Source organism: Colossoma macropomum, unplaced genomic scaffold, assembly GCF_904425465.1.
Source record: "Colossoma macropomum unplaced genomic scaffold, Colossoma_macropomum, whole genome shotgun sequence".
NCBI classification, from domain to species: Eukaryota; Metazoa; Chordata; class Actinopteri; order Characiformes; family Serrasalmidae; genus Colossoma; species Colossoma macropomum.
In genome coordinates, this window is record NW_023494792.1 from 11,128,300 (window position 1) to 11,151,681 (window position 23,382).

Here is a 23,382-nt window from a genome sequence, read left to right on the forward strand (position 1 = left end):
GGCCTTGGACATGTAGTTACTCAGATATTCACATCTCAAATGATGTCAGTTTTTTTGGGACACCCTGTATATTGAACATCCTATTTCGCTGATACCATAATGAGAGCAGTCTGCGCTACATAAAGGGTCAGAAGCTAATCGCAGCCATTGCTGTGTTACATTCGGTTGCCAGCGCTTCAGCATAAGAGCAAAAGAACTGGAACTACTTGCTGCTTCATAACCTACCGATCCAGTTTGGTTTTGCTGCCAGACAGCCTCCCCTCCCCACCACCCCCTCTCACACACAGATGGTATACACTCTCTCTCTCTCTCTCTCTCTCTCTCTCACACACACTCTAACTCTCTCTCACTCACTCACACTCACAGATGTGTTGTGCCGTAACCCGTCTCTCTCTTTCTCTCTCTCTCTCTCTCTCTTGCTCTCTTTCAGCTCTCCGGCTCCTGCTGCAGAAACAGGAAGTTGTGAAAAAAAAATAGCAGCAGAGCACTGAGCAAAACAAGGAAGTGGAGGGAGGCGAGCTGAGCTGAGCTGGGAAGGGAAAGAGAAAGCAGATCAGGCCAGAGCCATGCTAAGGAAGAGCTAGCTGCTGTAGTGTTAGCCTGCTCTGTCCCAATAACCCTTCAGAGAGAGAGAGACAGAGAGAACTGCAGCTGTGTTTCAGACACACAGAGGATTAGAGCTCACGGACACCCAGCAAGAGGGGAGAAAACACTGTGAGTGTGTATGTGTGTGTGTGTGTGTGTGTTTGTGTGTGTGTGTGTGTGTGTGTGTGTAAGAGAGAGAGAGAGAGAGAGGCCCAGAGTATCTGCATGTTGCAGACTTGTAAGAGCACTCGGTTAAGAGGGTCAGGCCTGAGAGAGAGAGTATGTATGAGAGAGAGAGAGATGTACTGGTAGAGAGGGATATTCATGCTGTGCTGTGTGAATGGGTAGGAAAGCAGGTCGTCTCTATTCTTTCGTTGCTGTCCTGCAGAGGGATAGAGAAAGGGGAGGGAGAGGAATGTCAAACAGGAGCGAGTGGTGTATAAGGAAGGTCAGGACCTGACGCTGGACACCCGGAGGAGGAGCCAGCGTGTGGGAGAGGGCTTTATAGGGGGTTTCTGCTTATGACCAGTGCCTGCATATGTGCTCTCAAGTTGCAGAATAAAAGAATGTATGAGTGAGCTAATGTGAGTGTCCTGCTGTACCCCTGGCCTGCATGTTTTTGGTGTTTTCCCTGCTTTAGCGCACCAACTCCAGCTCAGGAAGGGCTCATTAATTGGCTAATTAGAGTGTTTAGCAGGGAAAACACCAAACTGTGTAGAACAGGGGGCTTTCAGGACCACACTGAAAGAAGCAATGCAATGAGTTTAAGTGTGAACAACATTTATACGTAAATACATTGCATTGCATTGCAAGGTAAGTAAACTGAAAGACAGAGTTGTGTTGATGTTATATATTGACATCAGGACAAAGTCTTATATCAGCTTCATTCTAACATTGGTGACAAACTGGGTACTAAAGCTGATTTGTAATTCAAGTGCAAAATGTAGTTTATTATATTTAACAACATCAGTAAAGTTGTAACACCACTGACCAAATTACTAAAATCTGAGCCTTCCTACAGTATAGTCTACTGCCACGTTAGTTTCAGAGGCACAATGTATATAGAACATTATAAATATTGCACTCATGTTGTTGTTTTATTTCAAAACCACTGAATACTAAAATGTGAATGACTGACTAAAATTCACTAAAATAAAAATTAAAATATAAGAGTTATTGTAGTTTTTGTTGGGTAATTTGGGAATAGAATGAAAAATAAACACATCAAATTTTGGTGGATCTTATTTTGATCTCATGTTAATGGCTTTGGAATTGCTTTAGCATTTTCCACAGCAATGGTAGAAAGCCTCATCTCCAAAATGGTAGTTTTATAGGAAAAGGGAAAACATTCTTAAATTTGAATGTAAGTTAATGGAACACCAATTTTTGTGTTTATTTTTTTGTAATTTTGGGCAATTTCTTTTAGTCCAAAAAAAATTCAATTCAGTTCAATAGGCTAATGTCAGCAGTGCATTACCTGTGTGTTTGTGTGTGCATTGTTAGCATGTTTTCAGTGTGTTTGCTGTTTCCACTATCAGTGTGGTCATATGTACACTGCTCAGAAAGTCAGCTGGAGGGCTTTGTTTACAATTTCACTTGCTTTCTGCTTCCGTTAGAAGTGGAGAACAGGGGGTGGTTAGAGAGTGATTTAGTGCAGCAGGCCTCAGCAAAGCTGAGGAAAGCTACCACAGTCATGTGCTTACAGTGTGTCCTGAGCTGGGGCTATTTTTATGTTGTCCTTTATCTGCCTCTAGACTCCCCTGGGATCCTCTCTCTCTCTGTTTCCCTGCACCATGAACCCTCCAGGAGCATGCTGGGATAGCTGCGATGAGGACGACCTGCCTCAGATGGATGGCACGTGTGATGCGTGCGAGCCGGACGAGCCACAGCCGGCCACGCAGATGTGTGCCCTATGCCGCTTCGCCTTCTGTCCAGTCCATGCAGATAAACACACTCGCAGCACCAGACACCAGCTTCAGCCCTACTGCCCCACAGAACAGCCTCTGCAACTGGCCCAGAGAGTGGACGGCCATGGCCAGGCTGAGGTGGCCGATAACGGGCTAGAGGGGGCAGAGGCTGCTGGGGGCGGAGGCCGGGATCCAGAGGAAGAGGAGCAGCAGTGTGGATCGGAGGCAGGAAAGAGGGACACAGTGACCGTAGAGAGACTGAGGTGTAAGGAGCATGGCCAGGAGGGGTCACTCTACTGTAAACAGGATGAGAAGATTGTGTGTGTGGTGTGTGCTGTGCAAGGAGAGCATCGAGAACATGAAATCATCACACTCAGAGAGGCCTACATGTGGCAGAAGGTGAGACCGAGCTGAACGGATTGCCTAGAACAGTAGTGTCAAACTCATTTATGGTAATGGGCCATATTGCAGACACACAGACACACACACATTTTCTAAACAGCTTATCCTTCTGGGTCGCAGGGGCCATATTGCACTCCAAAAAAAATCAGATTAGTAGGCCAATATTACATGAACATCTTCTCATAAATGTGTATATTTTCTTATAATTTTGCTGAAAGGTACATTCTGAATGTGCAAACTAATTGAACAGATATCACCTACAAAACAGATTAGAAGGTCAAACTCCAGTTATGTCATCTTTTACTCAAGGTTTTTTAAGCACATCTCAAAAAATTCAAAGCATCGCATTAATATTTATCTACAAAACAGCATTTTAGTCACACCTGTGACTCTAGTCCTGTTTAATCTAAATAATCTGACTGTCAGCAGCTAAGCTCAGAAAGGCTATCTTAACATTGATTTTAACTCTGTTGTGCAATATATCATTAGACATCATATTAAAATGATTTTTTAGCAAAAACAGCAACCAAGATAAAGAAAAAGATGAAGCCTATTTGTAGTCATGCCATTGAGAAGTCACCGAACTGAAATTTAATACTGTAACGCCGGGACAGAAGAATTGGACGACACAGCGTATACGGGCAAATGCTCTTTTCTTTTGTTTTTATTCAGGCACTTTAGCATACAGCGAAATACCCAGCCTAGTGCTATGCTAACATGAAACACAGGGAGGGGGTAATGCAAGAGGGCATGACATTCAAGGAGGGTAGACACTTCTAACTAGTAGTTAACTACAAAGCCCACCCTTTTTGGATATGATTATTCCAATAAACACAACTACCATTAAACCAACAGTTGTGGTTGTGGTGCATCCCGAGAGCCACTTTGCATGGCCACACCCCCTAAACTTCCTGCAGCAGCATGGGCCATGGCTTATGAAATAAGAACAGCACAACCCTCCAGATAATCAGGATAACGTGTGTCAGAGCTACACATTATTCAGCAACAACTTTTCACAATTCTTATCCTAATAATTTAATAATCATTTACTGCCATCGCCATTCTCACTGCAGGTTTGTTCTGGGCAGTTTGGTGGAGTTTTTACCTTCATTTAGTGGTTAATGGTAGTGGTAGCGCTTAGAGACGGTTGCTAAGTAGTGACTGGTTCCTGTTCCTATATAGTTGACCTGTAAGGGCTGGAGAGGTGACAACTTAAAGAAAAAACCAGAATAAATTAGTGAAAAAACCTAACAAGTGCAGATGCTTCTGGACACTGCATGATACTAACTGAGAAGTTAACATCCTACTATGCTCTGTGGCATGTGCAAAAATGCTGAACAGGCCCAGTTCACCTTGATTTTGGATCAAAGTGGCAATCTAAGTGACTTTGAAATAGAGTTCATATTTGGGGCACAGATGGCAGGAGCTTCAGTCACAAACACTGCTCAACTGGCTAGTATTTCAATAGGAACAGTGACTAAAGTGACATCTGCATTTAGATCTATGAGAAAGACATCAACAAATAGGGTCAACGTTTGTGGTCGATAGCGTACATTCAGTGAGCGTGATGCTTATGCATTAGTGCGATATGTAAGGAAAAACGAAAACAAAAGAGCAGCTGTTCCTCGGGTGACTGAGAATGTCAATGCAGGACGTGATTAGACTGTGTCAGCATGAGCAGCCTGCCTACAAAGATGTTGTAGTATGGTTGTATAGCAGTGCATAAACCTCTCATTACAAACATGAATGCACATTTAAGAGCTCAGTGGTCCAAAACAATAGGCACTGGTCTTCAGAGATGTGAAAAACAGTGATACGGTCAGATGAGTCATTCTTCACTATATTCTCCATAAGTGAGCAAGTAGTACAGGCGTGAATGGTTGACCCCTACAGTGAGGGGTTCTGGTGGCTCTGTTATTCTGGGTGGGGCATTTTGAAGGGTCCACTTGAAGGGTCACTGCAAAGTAATACAAAGTTATTCTGACTGACCATTTTTATCCTATGAGGAAACATTTCTATTCTGAAGAGAGTGGTCTTTTCCAGGATGACAGTGCCCCCATTCATTGGGCACGAGGGGCCACTGAATGGTTTTATGAGTATGAAAATGATTTAAATCAAATTCTGTGGCCTTCACAGTCCCCAGATCTCCACTCAGTTTAACACCCTTGGGAGCTTTTAGAGCGACATGTTGAATAGCGCTCTCCACCACCATCATAAAAAGCACCAACTGAGGGAATATTTTTTGGAAGAATGGCATTCCACCTCTTCCAATACTTAATGCATGCTAGTGCACATTGAAGCTCTTCTGGCAATGTCTAAGAAACTTGAATGTTATTTTTTCTTTTTATTTGTCACTTGTCTGCAAATGCAGAGTGAGTAGAAGTATACATTGCTCTTTATATGTAAATGGAAGGTGAGCATATTGTCTGAATACATTAAATTTAAAAGAGTTAATATATAGTCATGCATGTTACAGTGTTTTCCCAGTGAAATTTTATAGAAAAATAAACAAACACATGCACATCAGTCAAACCATCTTTCACTGTACAACTATGTTGTCTTAAATGGAATACCTTCTTGAGGAACTGCATGGCCTAAGATAACCTCAGCCTGCAGAGGAAAAAAAATGTTTTCACCATGTGTTTTAAGCAGAATGGTGTAATGGGGACACAGATGTGAGCTCGTAATAAACTCATTACTCATCCCCACTATGTGTTTAATGGAAAACCATACAAATACAGCTTACTAAGATCTAAATGAGATGTTCCCACTGACTGTGTGATTTCTTTGCAGTCTTTAACTCGGCTTAATCTGTTACTGAGAAATATGCCCTCAGTCCTTCCATTTAGACAGCATAGAAACTGTGAACATTAGACGGAGGAAAATCGCAGCTTGATTTGCTGTCTTGTGTAGAGGGCAAAGCATGGTTTGTCACTGCCTTAGTGAAAAAAAGCCTTCCTCTCAAAAAAGTGTGTGCTGAGTGACATACAGGGACAGCTTCCTGGACATGGATTAAGGCTCGTTTTGGCCTGAATTGCAGTGCCAAAGGTGAATGACCATTGGCGGTTACTTTTAGTCTAGGCTTAGACTTAATCTGGGTCTTGGAATTTGGTTAACTAAATACACAACGTGGCCAAAAGTATCGGCACACCTATATGAGACATTTCATATGAGGCATTTATATGGAGTTGACCCCCCCTTTTGTGGCTATAACAGCATCCCCTGTTCTGTGAAGGCTTTCTGCAAGATTTAGGAGTGTGTCTGTGGGACTTTGTGCCTATTCGGTCAAAAGAGCATTTGTGAGGTCAAGCACTGATGTTGCACAAAAAGGCCTGACCCACAGTCAGTGTTTCAGTTAATCCTAAAGATGTTCAGTTGGGTTGATGTCAGGGCTCTGTGCAGACCACTGGAGCTCCTCCACACCAGGCTCATCAAACCATGTCTTTATGGACGTCTTTGTGCACAGGGGCACAACCATGCTGGAACAGGAAAGGGACTTTTACCACAAAGTTGGAAGCATAGAGTTGTCTAAAATGTCTGTATGTACTAACACTGACATTACCCTTCACTGGAATTAAGAGACCGAGCCCAATCCCTGAAGAACAACCCAGACCATTGTCCTTCCATGCCTTCGTCAAACTTTACTGTCCACATATTATTGGCCACATAGTGTTTTAGTGTATATCTGTACAGAGTAAAAGCTGATGGTTTGTTTGCTTTAAAGAAGTCAAATTACGCTCACTGCCTCTCTCTCTCTCTCTCTCTCTCTCTCTCTCTCTTTCTTTCTCTCTCTCTCTCTCTCTCAAACAGAGTAAAGAGGGAATAGACCTGCTAGCATGTACTCAAGAAATGTCAGAGAAGATCAAGACCAAGTGGACAAGTCCAGATGTAAGTGTCTGACATTCTATTCTGTTCTATTCGATACTGTTTTGTTCTGTTTTTTGTGTTTTTGTTTTCTGAGTAATCCATCTGCAAAGTATTATGTCATACACTGTTCTGACGTGAGGATATACCATTCTGTCTTTGACTGCATCTCAGATTTCTGGGCCATGCTTATACGGTAACATATCTTTTCAAAGAACCCAGCACCTTGGGTCGATATGGGAGACATCCTCTCCCTGGAAGTGGAGTTCCAGGTCAGCTTAGTATATCTTTTGTCTGAGATTATGTAAGTTACCCATAACATGTCTCAAGAATGTGGAACGCAGCACCAGCAAGGACTGACCTGCCAAGGAGTTACATAATGCGGAAATTTAACTTAACAACTTGTGAAAAGGTGATACCGTTAATGAGTGCTTCTCACCTAGGGCACTGTTGGATATTATCATGTTGAAATATCAGCTTTGGCCAACAGCCTTCCAGGACCTTTTCTTTCTGTTTCCGTTTTTCTCTTTCTCTCTTAGTCACATTCAGTTTCATATACACAGATACATGCACAGGTCAGGGTTCACCTGCTTCAGTCCAGCTACAGCACTCTGAGGAGTTGTAGGTGCTGATGGGAGCTTGAATAAAAAGACCAAATGAATTAAAAACAATCAAATTCACATAATTTTATCTTCATACCAAATGATTAGCCAAGGCATGTTTGGTGTCCAAAATGTGTCCAAAGCTGCATATCTAAGCCTTCAGCCTTGACTCTACTAAACTGTTGAGCTGTTAGGTAATCTCGAATAGACTTGTGCTGAGAGGTTTCTAACACTGTATGGCACATTATTAACTATAAAAACTGATATAAGTACATTGCATAGCTAAATTCAGTAGTAGCAGGAATCTTGAAACCTGAATTTTGTCTGTACGATTTCAGTTTTAAACTGGTCGCAGAATGGTATGGCTCCTAGCAACAGTGATGCAGTCTGATGAGACATATGCCAGGTGGCTTATGGGAAGTATAGTCTGCAGCTCCGCCACTGGGGGTCTGGCGTTGGGCTTTAAGGGCGAAAGAGCAGAGCATGTTTACTCATTAGTCTGCTTGTTTAATTATGTGCTCTCCCCCAAGGTGTCGGGTCTCCTCTTCTCCACGGCTGTCAGTTCATATTTCCATATTCCAGCGGGACTCAGGAGTGATTTCTGAATGCAGTGAAGGAGATATTAGATTATATACATATTTATAGGTGGACAGCAGGTTATTGCGGTGCAGGCAGCACTCTCAGCCTGCATCTACTTTGCCTCCCTTTCCTTTCTCTTCTCTTCTCTTCTCTTCTCTTCTCTTCTCTTCTCTTTTCATCACTTCTCCTTTCTTCTTCTCTTCTCCTTTTTTCTTCCTCTCTCCTTTCTTCTCTTTTCTTTTCATCACTTCTCCTTTCTTCTTCTCTCCTCTTCTCCTTTTTTCTCTTCTCCTTTGTTCTTTTCACTTTTCATAATTTCTTCTTTCTTCTCTTTTCTTCTCTTCTCATTTTTTCTTCTCATATCCTTTCATTTCTTTTCATCACTTTTCTCTTCCCTTCTTGTCTCTTCTCTTCTCGTCTCTCCTCTTCAATAAAACAACACCCACAAGAGGGAGTCACACAAGGCCAGCAGGTATTCAATACGTCATTAATACACTCTTTCTCTCTCTTTCTCTCTCTATTTCTGTCTCTCTTTCTCTCGCTCTCTTTTTTTTCCTCATGTAGTTAGTGGACTCAAGGCTGAAGATTCAGTAATGGAAAGAGGAGGACATGCTTCTTCCAATCTGCTTAACTGTTTTATTACATCATCATAAAATCTACTGGATACATTAAAACTGCAGCAGAGAAGACAAAAAGCATAAGAATCACTGTTGGTGAAGACTATTCATCTTTCATCTCAGTCACCCTCAGTCTCTCTCACTGTCCCCTTCTCTCTCTCCTCCCCTGCCCTGTCCCTCTGCAGTGCTCTAATTTAATTACCTTATATATCATTACCCGTTAGTTCTTTCAGATGGCATTGCTTTACAGCCACTGGGAGGCTTCAGGAATTGAAGTCATTATTGTGCCAGGGGCTTCTCTCATTCCACTTTTCCTTTAGCGTTTACACTCGGGGTGGTACAAAGAAACTAAATTAAAAATCTTTCACTTGCTGTTTCTCTCTCTCTCTCTCTCTCTCTCTTTTTTTTTCAGTTAGCATGTAATTTCGAGAGTCTGATTGTGGCCACATTGAAGTGCCAATAACAGGAATGCTGAAACTGATGCAAATCTTCCTGGAAAAAAGTGCTCATTTGGACGAGGGCCATCACTCTGGTTGAGGGTGATGGACGGTTCAAAGCCATTTGCTCTTAATGTGGCGCTAATATCTTTCTCTCATTGACAGCTCTTTGCAGCCACTGACTGCGTCCTGAATAGATACGTCAGCCAGTGTCACCCACTGTGGCTGTTTTTGCTGCTGCCTCTGTCCTCACTGACACCCTGGGTGGACACCGACAATTCTGTTCTGTTTTCACCTCTTAATCTGCTTTCAGTGCCTCCAGTTTGGGCTGGGTTCCGGCTGTTTGTCTGCTGAGTGCACACTACGTTACTTTAGCCCTGATTGTTCCCCAGATTAGTGACAAATTGCTGCATGCACACATTACAACCACTCAGGTTGTTTTGGAGATTTTTGCAATTTTCCCAATTTACTAGCTGTCACAAACAGCTCAACATTTCCCAGCTTGTTTGAAATCTTGCAGTAAGTGACCCAAGTGACTGTTTACATGAAAATTGCATTAAAATTAAAAATTGGAAGTTAATGGAAAATGATATTTTTCCCAATACTTTTGTAACATTTCTATTGGTGTGTTCATCATAAACGTTAACACATGGTTATTGTGTCATGTTAAAGTTTTGTAAAATAAATGTAAAAAAGACAAAAAAAAAGCAGATACAAGGTTTTGTTCCAACAGTGACAATATACATATGGGTCATTCTACCAAAGTAGCTCAACACACTTGGACTTTAGACTGAGATCCTTTTGCTTTGAGTGACCTTATACCTTAATTATATTTATTTTATTAAAAGAAATGATGGAACATTTGCATTTTGTCACTATCAACATGATCATAACACGACCGAAACTTTACTAAGTGTTTCAGTAGTGATAGTTTTCGCTAATTTACTTAAAAAAAATGGATCTAACTGGTCACTATGTGGCCATGAGGGACAGGGATGCAGTCTCTCTTCCTGCTCTAAAAAGGAATGTGGCTAAAATAAGACTCTGCCTACAGGTAGTCAAAGTTAAAGTTTATTCATATAGTAGTGATACAGCATGTTTAAAAATTAAATTCAAATCTTTCAACTTCACTTTAAAAGAAACCAAATATATGAAAAAAATTCTTACAAGCTGAAATTTAGGGGTTCCAGTTTGGGACAGCCACCTCCTAATAAAAAGTACCCTATAAATAATGACTTTGTATGTGCAGCCATGGGGAAAAAGACAGTACACACTCCTTCAATTTAGTTTTTATTAATCAGGGCCTAAGCTGTGTGGTCCTCACTAACTACTATAAACAAAAAATAACATTGGGTGACTACAAACACAAAACAACATTCAGAGGTAAATTGGGAAAAAATAAGTACACTCAACAATTCAGTAAGATGTAGAAACACCTTTAGCAACAATTACTTGAGGTAAATGTTTTCTGTTGGAGTTTATTAGTCTCTCATGTTGGGTTGGAGAAATTTTGGCCCTTCTTTACAACATCACTTTAGTTTGTTGATGTTTGAACACAGTTCTCTTAAAATCCCAACCCAGCATCTCAATAGGTTTGAGGCCTGGACTTTGACTTGGCCATTCCAAGTCCTTGATTTTTTTTCTTCCTTAGCCATTTAGATGTTGATTTGCGGCTGTGCTCGGGATCATCGGGCCTCATTCACCAATATGTTCCTAAGTTTTTTCTTAAATGTGTTCTTGAGAAAGGTCCTAAGAAAAAGTCTACGTCAGTTTCATGACATGTTCTTAAACCACAGACTTGTTCTTACCTTTGTGCTCTTATTACCTAAGGACAAATTCCAAATAAGAAAACATTTGTCAATGTCAGAATCTGCGTAAAAACTGTATAAGTGGGTTTTAAGAAGAAATTTCTTTTTAAGAACGGTTTGTGAACGAGGCCCATTGTCCTGTTGCATGGCCATATTTCGGCCTTTGCTGGACAGATGGCCTCAAATTTGTCTTAATAATATTCTGGTTTAAAGTGGAGTTCATTGTTGTCCTAATGACTACAAGTTTCCAAGGTCCTGTGGTTGCAAAACAATCCCAAATCATCATCCCTCCACCACCGTGCCTGACAGTTGGTATGAGGTGTTTGTGGTGATACGCTGTGTTTGTTTTTTGCCAAGCATGCCACTGTGTATGATGACCAAACATGTCCACCTTGGTCTCATCAGTCCAAAGGATATTTTTTCAGACCTTTTTTCGTTTGTTCACTTGCAATTTTGCAAATGTAAGTCATATTCTTTTTGAAGAGAAAGGCCTTTTTCATAGCCCCCTTTTCATACTTGTTCAGTTTTTTTCTAATTTTGCTGTCATTAACAAACATTTAATGTCACATGATGTAGCTTTTGGGTTTTTCTTCATATCTCTAAATATATATCGATCTGACCTTGGACTGAATTTGCTGGGATGCCCACTTATGGGAAGATTGGCAACTGTGTTGAAGTCTCTCCACTTGTAAACAATACTTCTCACTGTAGAACTATGAATTTCAGATTGCTTGGAGATGACCTTTTTACCCTTCCCAGATTGATGGGCAGCAACAGTTGCTTATCTGAGGTTTTGGCTGATGTCCTTTCTTCTTCGGATGATGTAGACCAATGGTGTACAGTCTTATCTGCAAAGGGCCAGGTTTTCTTTCCAGCCAAGCAGGTGGTCCCAGTCTTTAAACTGTTGATCATGTGAGATCCTTTGTTAGAATAAAACCTGCAGCCACGCCAGCCAAAAACACAGAACCAAATGTTCCAAAACACCAAACTGCCAGACGTTCTGCTTTTACAGAGGTAGTCACCCTTCTGGATGATTAACTAATCTTGTGCATTTGAATAGGAACACCTGGCTGCTAATTACTCACTTAATGATTCTGGAAATAGGAAAGATGTATTTTTTCCCCACCTGGTTTCTGAATGTCAGTTTACTTCTGGGGGAAAAAAAAAAAAAAGAGTCCCTCCTCTCTCTCTCTGTTCCCTCTCAGCTCTTTTAAAAGGCGCTCACGCTGCCAGCCAGATCAGCATCAGGGGCAGTCTGAGTCCCTGAGCCGAGAGGGAACGAGAGCTCGCCGCTCCGCCTCACCGTCACCGCCCCCAGCTTGCAGCTCGGCCGCCCGGGTCGAACGTGAGGTGTAGCGAAGCGGCCTCACTGCGTACCAGGGTACGGGGCTCGGGCGGCGGGCCGCGGGACTCGCTCGTGCCTCTTGTGGCCGTCACCGTCGTCCTCCTCCTACCGCCGTCACTCGCGTGACTAGCGTCCTCGGCGGAGCTCGGGCTTTGCGCTCCGCCCCCTCCATACTTGCGGCTCTCTCGCTGCCCTCTTCGCCGAGGTACGTCGCCGCTGGGTGCTCGGGCCCCGCCTTACTGCTGGCTCTCGCGGCCGTCATCGTCGGGGTCCGGGGGGCGGGCGCATGCCACAGTAGGGTTCTTTATAGTGCCAAAAAAAGAGTTCTTCTATTGTTACAAGCTTGACATCATAATAATAGAAGAACACTTTTCTGTGCTATAAAGAACCATTATCAAAAAGGTTGTATATACAACCATATACAGCACATTCTCCATTAATCCGAAGAACCATTTCACCATGCAAAGAATGCTTTGTGTGCACAAATGGTTCTTTGAATGTTCATGGTTCCATATAGAACTACTATCTTTACTAAAGAACCATTGGAGAACCATCTGTTTTAAGTGTGTAGTTTGGCTAATCAGTCCTTCATCAAATTAAATTTAGTGTGCAGGTGTTCGAGTCCACACAATAACAGGAGTAAACCAAGAAGTCAGGAACTAGACTTGTGTTCTTCTAAGTGTTATTATATACGGTTATATATATGGTTACTATAACCAAGATATAATAACCTTGTAAAAAAAAAACGTCTTATGTTTGCTGCGTATATGTTCATTTGTCTTTATTTAAATATTACATGGCGGTTTTACAGGCAGACAAAAAGTACTATCCAGATAAACAATTTTAAACTGTAAACACACTGTGATTGGCTATCCGTGCACTATTTTTTTCAATCTGAAGGGCAACAAACTTTTGTTTATCAAGTGAAATGCTATCCAGTTACCTGTAGCTTTCTCTGTATCCTTGTGGTGTGAGCCTAGTGTCAGTAGCAAGTAACTGACTGATCTGTACACCAAATCTTTCAGAGCAAGATATGTGGGTTGTACTGAAAAAAAAATTCATGGTAATGTTTTTGGTAGCAGTGTTTTGACAGTGACCTGCATCCACGTCGCACAAAAACTAAGGTTATGGTTGATCATTTTGATTGTCAGTCAAATTTCCTTGACCTGTTAAACCCCCCTACCAACCAAAGTTTTATTACACCCTTCTATAACCTATGGTAAGCTCCCTTCGTTTGCATTGAAGTCCCTGTAGTCAATGAATAATAAGCCTTAGTGTATAATAAGCCTGGAATGTTAGGGGGTTAAAGTAGGTGGTTCTTGTTAAGTAACAAAACCCACCAGACTCTCTTATGAAGTCTGGCTTGTGAGATTAGTGTCCTTTAAATGTCCTCAGTGCTGCTAATACTGTTCATTAGGGCTGGTCATGGACTGGCACTGATGAAACAAAGACATTTTTTCCCTCCATCTGATTATTTAATGGCACTATGCTCAGGTGCTGCGAGTGTCATTCTACCGTTCAAGAAGACTGCAGAAAGGATGAGGTGTGTGTGTGTTGGAGTGCATGATGTCATCAGTCCTGGGGCAAAGAAAAGCTTCTGGTGGAGAGAGTGGTGCTCTGGGAGTTGGGCTGACCTGCATGGAGCTCTCCATGGCCAGTGGGCCTGTAATCGTTTCAGACTTGGGCCAACAGGGGAAGGAACTGCAAATGACAGCCTGCCCTCCAGCTGGCTCAAGGCTAGGCTCAAATAAATGACAGATGCAACAGACAGAGCGAGAGAGGGGAAGAGAGAACTAGAGGACAGAGAGAGATTCAGATCCAATTTGGCTCGGGAGTCAGTGTCATGGAGGAGTGTTCCAAAGCAAAAATCTTCTCTCTCTCTTCTCTTTCTTTCCCTTTTATCTTTCTCTATCCTTCTTTCTTTCTCTTCATATTTCTATCTCTTATCTATCTATCTGTCTATCTACGCTGTATGTCCAAAAGATGCAAACTTATCCAGTGTTCCCTCTGAAATCGAGGCTATTAATAGTGTCTCCTCTTTGCTGAAGTAAGAGCCTCTACTCCTCTATGAAGGTTCTACACTAGATGTTGAAACGTGGCTGTGATGATTCAAATGCATTTAGCCACAGAAGCATTAGTGAGGTCAGATACTGATGTTGAATGATTACAAGTGGACCATAAATGTCACTCCAGTGCATCCCAGAGGTATTGGGTGGAGCTCCATCAATCAAAAGAATGCAGTTCCACTGCTCCCCAGCCTAATGTTGGGGGGCTTTATACCCCTCTAGCTGACACTTGATACTGGCCATAGTGACCTTAGGCTCATTTGCAGCAGCTTCAAAGTGTCCCATTCTATTAGCAGTGCTTTTCTATGGACATTATACAAGCTGTGTGTACACAATTGAAAACATGTATCAGCAATGAGTGCACCTCAAAGTAGCCAAATTCACTAATTAGAAAAGGTGTCTAGATACTTATGGACATATAGCGTGTCTGTCTACCTGTCTCCTCCTCTTTTTATATGGTTCTCTCTTTCCCTTTCTGTGTCTTTATTCTCTCTTTCTCTCTCACTCTCCCTCTTCTGTACCCTTGTTGTGAACCCATTTCAGCCTTCCTCGCTGGCCTACTCTGCTTTCTCCACCCACCTCTCTCGCTCTCAATGCGCTCCTCATAAACCCTGTACCTGCTGTAGTGAATTAGGCTTACCCTGCATGAGTGCGTCTACACTTATCAGCACAGATACTCCCCATGTGCTAGTTGAAATAACCTCCTCACGCTGACCTGAAATCAGATTTTATGGTCTGTCTTGTAGGAGGTGAGGTTAATACTTGGGCAGGTGGAGCTGACCTTGGATCAGGGGAAAAGGGCAGGCACTATTTTTCCCTGCCCCAGAGCTCCCCTCTCTCTGGAATGAGGCCTCGGTGGAGGGATTGATTTGTGCCTGAAGCCTCCATCTGGTGCTGGAGTGATGGAGGGCCAATGCTGGAGGTCAGAAGCTGTCTCTGCTTCTGGCCAGTTGTGATAGGGGGTCGTGCTGCAGCCCTGATTGCTGGGCTGCATTGGGAGTTGGCTTGACCTATGTGAAGCTAAGCAAGGCCAATGGGCCTGCATTCGTTTCAGACTCGGGCCAACAGGGAGAGTGCAAATGACAACCTGCTCTCCAGCTGGCTCAAGGCTAGACTCAAATGCATGACAGATGAGGGAGAGAAAACTATGGCTAGAGACAAGTTATGAGGCAGTATGACTTCAGGAGAGTGTGGCATTTTAGAACTGGTTTTGAAGAATGATAGCAAACAAGTCCTGCAGCAGGAAGAGGAAATGGATCAGTAGAACCAGAATCATGTTTATTCACCATATACACTAATATGCATTAACCAAATCTTGGTCTTTGGTCAGGCTATTCTGTTTGCATCTATGAAAGATGAAAGATTGCACCTTTAATAGACATGGAATTAAAAGAGACAAACAGAACACAGAAGATGTTATTTTGGAGAATTTTGTTTGATTGTCTTCATGGGGACCTCATAACACATGCATAAGTACTGAATAACATTTATAAAGTGGTACTTGAGTTATAATAGACGTGCTTTAGTATTCACAAGGTGCTGTGAGTTGTTTCTTCTAAAAAGTTTTGACATGTTCTTCTTTTTCTTTATTTATTTTTGGATTTGGTTTTCCATTCAGTTCCCTTTAGCATTGCCTTAGTTTCTCCAACCAGCGTGATCAGTTAACACGGTTTAATGCAGTTATAAATAGTAAATTGGCTCTTTAGTTCTAGGGCGTTAAAATTGCTCATAGATCATAAATGTATAGTTTCTTTATCCTGTATAGTGTCTGATATGAAACCTTGAATGTGGTCTTGTGAATAATGACATAAGATGTTTATGAATATTCATTCACTTATTTTTAAGTACAGTATGTTGTCCAATGCTTATGCATGTATAATGAAATCCTTATGTAGATATATTTTAAATCCTTATGCATGCATGTAGGTAAGGATAAGGAAAAAATAGAAGTTGTATGGCAGCTAGATTGTGCAGTTATTGTCCAAAATAAGTATGATATATGGCGAAATTGCAAAATGCAAGAACAGAAATGACAGTACATTCCAAAGAAATGCTGCTGGCAAGTTGACATGTATAGTTTGCCTGAAATCCGCCTAGCCAGTTTGATTAAAAGCGAGTTCTGTAAGCACTTCAGTTGCCCTGAAGCCTGAACAGATGGTGCTGGGTGGTAGCACTCTCAGCCAAGACCTCTATTCTCAGGCGGGCTGTGAGGAATCTCACAATGTCCGTTAGAGAAAGAGACCAGTGGTCTTAGAGGAGTTTCAGAAGAAGGACAAGTTTGAGACCTCAGGCTCTTTGGCCTAATCTCAGCCTTGCCTGCTGCAAGCTTTTCTCTCATATCATCTGTTCTTTATTGCCTTCTTCTCTCATATTCTTGGCATACTTTAATCTTCTCAGGGCTCTTCCACCTGTGCCTGCGCTCCACATTTCCATATTGCCATTTTAGTCCGAGGCCCAAAATTAGATCATCCTGCCTCATTTGGAATGTTTGTGTGCCTAAACTGTACCTTTTAATTACACTCTAATTTTTAGGTTAGTATTTGACTTCTCCATTTTTTGTGTGATATAATATTATCATTTTATATTATATTTCTGTTTTATATTCTTACTGCTCTTTTTGTTGAATGTTGACATGCACTGTAATTAATTGGCCCTGCATAGATAAATAGTTTCATCAATTCAGTTTATATGTTTGCAATATATTTTTATCTAGCGTGCTTTCTAAAGTGCTTTAAATTATGTTTATTTTTAATATTTATACATGCACAGTCATATGCAAAAGTTTCAAATGATGTTTCACATTTTAATGCACTGTTACTGTTTATTTGCTGATTTTAACATATATAACATAAATGGATAAAAAATAAACACATAAATGGAACATAAAACCTGACCAGCATAAAATTGTGTCACATTTTATATATCATGTTTTATTTTTTCCCAATATCAGGAAATAAATAGATATGCCATATTTAAGTTTCTTCCTCTGTATAGGGTATGTTAACTTACTTTGACTTAGAAAATAAGTAAAATATTTATTTTATACCTCAATGCCCCTTTCACTGTTCCATTTTATTTATCACTGTTTCTTTCCTCTTTTCTGCCCCATGGTGTTGATGTGTCTACCCCTCTCTCCTGTTCCAGATGAGTCCAGATGAGCTGGAGCGCTATGTGAACCAGCAGTTTGACGAGCTGCACAGGCTGGTTCGGCTGGAGGAGTGGCGTGTGCTGCACCTGGTGGACCTGAAGGAAGCCTTCCTGACGGCACAGGCGGCTGAGAAGATTGCAGAGATCAGCGTCCACACTGAGCGTCTGCAGGAGGAAATGGACTCCATCACCCAGCAGCTGGGCGAGCTGGACCAGGCTGAGCGCAACGGGGTTGCCCCAGCCGCATTGGCTCCTCTACTGGCAGCTCAGCCCCAGCCACCGCGTGCACCCCCCGAGCCCAGACCACAGGTGAGCAGCAGTAGTCTTACAAGCTCTGTTGCTCAATTTTCAGTGTTACGCCCAAATATTGTTGATCAGCCAAGACATATTTGGCATCTGAAGTTTGCACCTTTAATATTACAGTGGAGCTACGAGGCTAATGCAGCTGACAAGTAATAAAAGCTTTTAAACCAATTAAGGTATTACAAACTACATGTTTTCATCAACACACACTTGCTTCAAACCACATCAGACTGTTAATTGATCTCAAATAGACCTGGAAAGGAAAAAGAGAAGCTGTTTGTCGATATCTAAAATAGACAAAAGTACACAGAATGGCTGTTACTGTTTTAGTACTTATGTCCAGTTTTTATAGATAACAGTACGTCATACAGAGTCTGAAACCAATAAGCGAGTCTATTTGAGATTGTTTAACAACACTTCACAGTTTGAGGCCAGTGTCTTATAATTTAGGCATACATGGTTGGGTGATTATTGCTTGGGTATAAGTGTTATTACTTCAGCCTTATAACTTCAGACACCAAACAAGTCTTGCATTTGAGATAAGAGGAAAATTGTGTACGTTTGAATTTATCTCTTCAAGGCTAAGTAGATGAGGTTAGGTTAGTTAAGTCTATGGCTGAATTAACTGTACAGGCTGTATTGACTACAGCCTAGAGCCACAAAATGTCTTAATTGTCCCGGCTTACAAAAGTCCATAATTTAATGCTGCTTCTCCAGCACCAAGGTCATTGCATTGATTGGTGAGATGCAAAGGTTTCTGGCAAATATTTTTTGTTCTCTTGCCTGTCTGTCACTGTTGAAAGAGAAACTAAATGGAATCTGTTCTGAGCCATTGCACTTTAAATAGAAAACGATTCCAAAATGTTTTCACTGAGCTCAGCTAATGTTCGGAGCCAGCCCACCAGGGTGTGTGCTTTAAAATGCCTGGATAGGGCTGGAGGGCTGGAGATGGTTTGAAGGTCTGTTGATGAATGAGGATATTAATGGCGATTGCAGGTTCTGTTCAGGGCTACGGAGAGAGAGAGAGGCAGGGTGGAGGAACATTTCAGCAAATCTAGGGAGGCTTATGAAGGGCACTGATGTAGGCATCTAGGACACACACACACACACACACACACACGCGTGTGGTTATGAAGGATGGTGCTGAAGGCAGGAGGATTTACCACACACACACACATACACACACACACACACGTACAGTATATATGAAGGGCAGTGCTGCAGGCATGTTATTGGTCTCCTGGATATTTGCCAGTGCCTCCTCGCTCATAAACTTACAGCTGTAAATGCTGCCCATATTCAAGGTTATACACACAGTGCCCCCCCTTTCTCTCTCTTTCTTTTTCTCTCTCTTTCTCTCTCTCTCTTTCTCTCTCACTCTCTCTCTCTCTCTCTGTTCTTTCTGCCTTTCTTTCCTTATGCCTCTCTCTCCCCCCGCTCCTCTCTATTGTTTTCCTTTTTTCTTTCTCCTCATTTGTTTACTTTGTACCCCTACTTCTTTCTCTTTTGTCTCTCTCTTTCCTCTCTCTCTTTCCTGCCTTCCTCTTTCTGTTTCCCTTCTTCTCTTTCTTTTCTCTTTCTTTCCCTGTGCCTTTCTCCCTTCTCTTTCTCTCTTTTCCTTCCCCTTTTCCATCTGCGTGTTCTTTTTATCGTTCTTTACTTATGCCTCTCTCTCCTCTCTTTTCTATTTCTCTTTTTTGTCTCGTTCTTTCTCTTTCCACCTATTCTTTCTCTTTTTCTATTTCTTACCTCTCCCTCTCTCTCTGTCATTCTCTCCCCGTACACAGATACAGTGTTATTGTCACTCATTTACACACAGAGACACGCTCCCTTAGAAAGCTTTTATTGCTTACAGAGCAGAATTAAAAGATCCCCTTGGCCCATTTGTCATGACACAGAGAAAGGAAATTTGCTGGGAGGTAGCAGTGAGAGCTGAAGTAAGACTGTGTGTGTAGGTGCTTTTGGGCTCTGAAGAATGGCTCTCCGTGAAGCTGGGTTAATTACGACTGTAATGAAAAGCTGATTGGCTCTCGATTTAGTCTCTGTGAGGAACACACCTCATGACTTCGCATTTCACACTGAGAGAGACGTACTCACACATTCTTACACACCCTTACACACATGTGTTCATGTCAGCGAATGTCATCTCAAGATGAATTAGAGCTCAATGACCACCCTTTTGAGATCAAAATCAAATGTGAGGCCACACAGGTGTCTCTCTATGCTTATTCTGAAGATTAGAAATTAGAAATGGCTCCAATCCAATACCAGGTATCAGCAGAAAATGCTGTATCTTTTATCGGAGAGAAAAAAAAGAATGAATCTGATCAAATCCTGTAAAAAATCTGCCCTGCAATAGTACACAGTTACATCATCTTAAGTGAAGTGCATGACAAATAGCTCAAGTTTCAATATCAGACTCAGAATTGAAAAAGCGGTGTCGTGCAATCTCTAATAGAAATGAAGTTATTAAAAGGAGAGTAAGACTTTTGCCACCTAGAGATCAAGAAATGAATGACAGCATGAGCCATCAGTGCCTGCTGTGGCTGGGTTATTAGGACCTAATGTTCTCAGGTAGTTCAGAAGATACATATAATGAAAAATGAGAGACACTCTGATATGATGAAAAAATGAACATTCTTTAAACTTTATGGCAAAGGGCTGTAAATTTGCCTCTTTAAAATAAAGTACATATTGATATTTTGTGCACAGTGCTAAATCATGTTATACCGTAAATGATGAAAATCTCACATAGCCCCTCCACCATTAGGCCTAATGTTTTTTCAGTGTTTTAAAGTAATTCAGCTTCAGTTCCAAATCTAATATGCTCTGAGGTATGGCAGAATTCACGACACAAATAGAAAACATGAAAAATGTAATGGCGTAATGGGCTAATATGTTTTTAGCTTGATAAATGTATTGAAAGGGCAGGATAATGGCGATGCTGCCGAGTCAGCCACACACACTTGCCTTTAGTTTGCAGTCTAATCTGCACATCTGTCAGTAAATCAATAGAGCGGCGGTAGGGAAGCAGAGCTAGCGTCTACCGCTGTGTTTACTGTCAAATCAGGGCCAATGGTAACCTCCATGCCAAGATCCTTCCAAAAAAATCTACCTTTTCTGAATAGAAATACACTCACAATTAGTCCTGCACATACACACATTGTGTGCATTGATGGATGCTCTCTATTAATGCTTCCAGATAGAGCAAACATTTAAAGGAGTAGCCACATTTGCACAATCCCCAAATGTTTACTACTGAAGGCATGTTTGGTATTCAAAGTTTATTTAGTGCTGGAGCTATTAGGCTATTGTAGCTAACAAGTTATGGAACCTTATACCCCATTGTCATGCAAACTGCATGCCTGAGTCATCACATACTTGCTTCGACTAATTTAATAGTCAATTAGTTGGTGACATCACACGCGTTTCTCACTCTAACTAGGAAGGTTTTGACGTTTCTGCTTACTGGAGAGTTAACAGAAGTGCGATGGCAACCTTAAGAACAAAATCCTCAAAAGTGTGGGAGCATTTCAGACTTAACTCAGGAAAAAAAGGTTGTCAGTTGTGCTATTTGTGAAGCCGACCTTAGCTGGGAGCACATCCTCCATGTTGGAGCATCTGAAGAGGAAACACGTCGGCTCACTGGATGAAGAAGATTCATCTCAATAAGATAGTTGTGCTAGCAAGTTAGCTAATGTTAATGTTAAAAGCCATCCTACTTCATATTATGAGCTGAGCTGTAACCATTCCAAAATGCATGTTCTCTGGTGTCGATAATGGAGTTGGAACAGAGAAGCAGGTAACTATTATTCAAAATGATCTTGTTCACTTTCCAAATAACGTTGACAGTTTTGCCACCAGTGCGTTCAAATTTGGCGAGCATAGGAGAACATTTACAAACAGTTACAAACAGTTTTCTATTTACCGGAAGTTCTCAGCTAACATTTGCCACCACTCGCGAACTGTTTCAGGAGGTTAGTTAGTTCTCTGCAAACATACTGGAGCTGGATGAAGGGTTAGCGTTGAAATGGAATGCTTATACAAAATCTTTCAAATTTAGGGCGGCCAACATCGCTGCTGTACTGCATTCAGTACCATTACAGAGCGGATACTTTCCAAAATTATACTATTTAAATAATATTGTGCTCAGAAAGCAGAATAGGAATCTATAACGGTGGGAATGTAGCGATCCACACACTTTTGTATGATGTTTATGTATAGAGGCTGTGTGGTTGGTGAAGCACAGAGAAGCTGCTGGAGTGATTAAGGGAAAACTGACTTAGTTTTGATACATTTGATTCTGAAAAACACATCCTTGATTTTACATTTTGACCAAAAAAAAGATGTTTTATTTATCTTTTGTATTAGCAGAAAGTTAATTGAAACAGTGAATTTTTAAATAAGGTATTCATCTTTATGTCCTCACTGTTAGTTTGCAAATGCATAAAACAACCTCAAGCTAAATTTAAAAGCTGATAGCCACATACGAGTTATTTGGTAATTGAGCACTTCATAATTTGAATAATCGATTATTCATTTCAATAATCAAGAGATTATTAAACTATCAAAATAGTTGTTTGTTGCAGCTGTACTGTTCACAATACATTTGTGGTCACTGTATCTACCATCTGAGTAGTATTGTGAAATGTGAAGTCTCTGCTGTTTTGACTTATTCCCTTTTATAGAAAGCATGTGATTCTATTGGGTTATGCTGCTCGATGCTGTGTCATATTGAACATGCGTCCCGCCTTTCTCAGATAAACAAAGACACTCACCTAGCCTTCATACTTTTACCATTGCAGCTGCCATCTCACATACAGACGTCTCTCACAAACAGGACAGTGTAAAACGCATTGTGAACATTATATTTCTGTCTTAGTGACTGACTCAGCAGACTCTGTTTATGTTAACGGGCTCTCTGAGAGCTAACTGAACCATATTCAGTCTTCACTAGCATAAGTTGGGTATAGCTAAGTTAACAGGCTCCTGCAATATCCAGAGCAGACTTTGGCTTTAAATCTTTACTGAAGGAGCCAAGATCAAAACTACACCATCCAAAGTATGGAATACACTACTTCACTGTCTGTTATAAAGTTCTGTTGTCTGTGTTTAAGCTAGAGAGCTCCCACAAAATGTGAATATGTGCCACATTAGATTGGTGCTAACCTAACACTGAAATTCTCATTAGGATGATAACAAATTAGCTTTTCTTTTGCAGAGGCAATTTAAACATTGCTGTGTAATGGCATGTTTGGCTGGCACAAGCTGATAATTTAGTGCCTGTATGTGACTCAAACAAGCTTAAAAAGCACAGCAAACAAGCTTAAAAAGTCAGACATGTAAAGTCTCTCTATACTGTGCTGCACCAGGGTTGCCAGCTCTCACAGTGTGTGACACTCGTGATTTTGGGTCTTTTCTCAAGATCTCATGCTGTGCAACGTAATCCCAAGCCAACCGACCTACACACTCAGAAGAAACTTGCATTTATTGTGTCTATTTTTATAGACAACGGTAGTTCATTGGTGTCTCTTTTTACCTTAAAGTCAAGTCAAGTTAAAGTTTATTTATATAGCGCTTTTTACAACAGGTGTTGTCACAAAGCAGCTTTACAGAAAAATCGGGGTCCGAGCCCCAATGAGCAAGCCAATGGTGACGGTGGCAAGGATAAACTCCCTAAGAGTGAGAGGAAGAAACCTTGGGAGGAACCAAGACTCAAA

The 23,382-nt window shown here is 41.4% G+C and overlaps 1 protein-coding gene across 1 annotated transcript in view; it reads left to right on the forward strand.

Annotated features, from left to right (window-relative positions):
• The first annotated feature begins 411 nt into the window (after positions 1-411).
• Positions 412-23,382, forward strand: part of trim44 (tripartite motif containing 44) — a 61,216-nt gene continuing 38,245 nt past the window's right edge. Inside the window, exons 1-4 of the mRNA XM_036575927.1 lie at positions 412-714; positions 2,340-2,891; positions 6,705-6,782; positions 17,357-17,668. Coding sequence (XP_036431820.1) covers positions 2,379-2,891; positions 6,705-6,782; positions 17,357-17,668 — 903 coding nt within the window. The 5' untranslated portion in view covers positions 412-714; positions 2,340-2,378. The remainder of the gene's footprint in view (positions 715-2,339; positions 2,892-6,704; positions 6,783-17,356; positions 17,669-23,382) is intronic.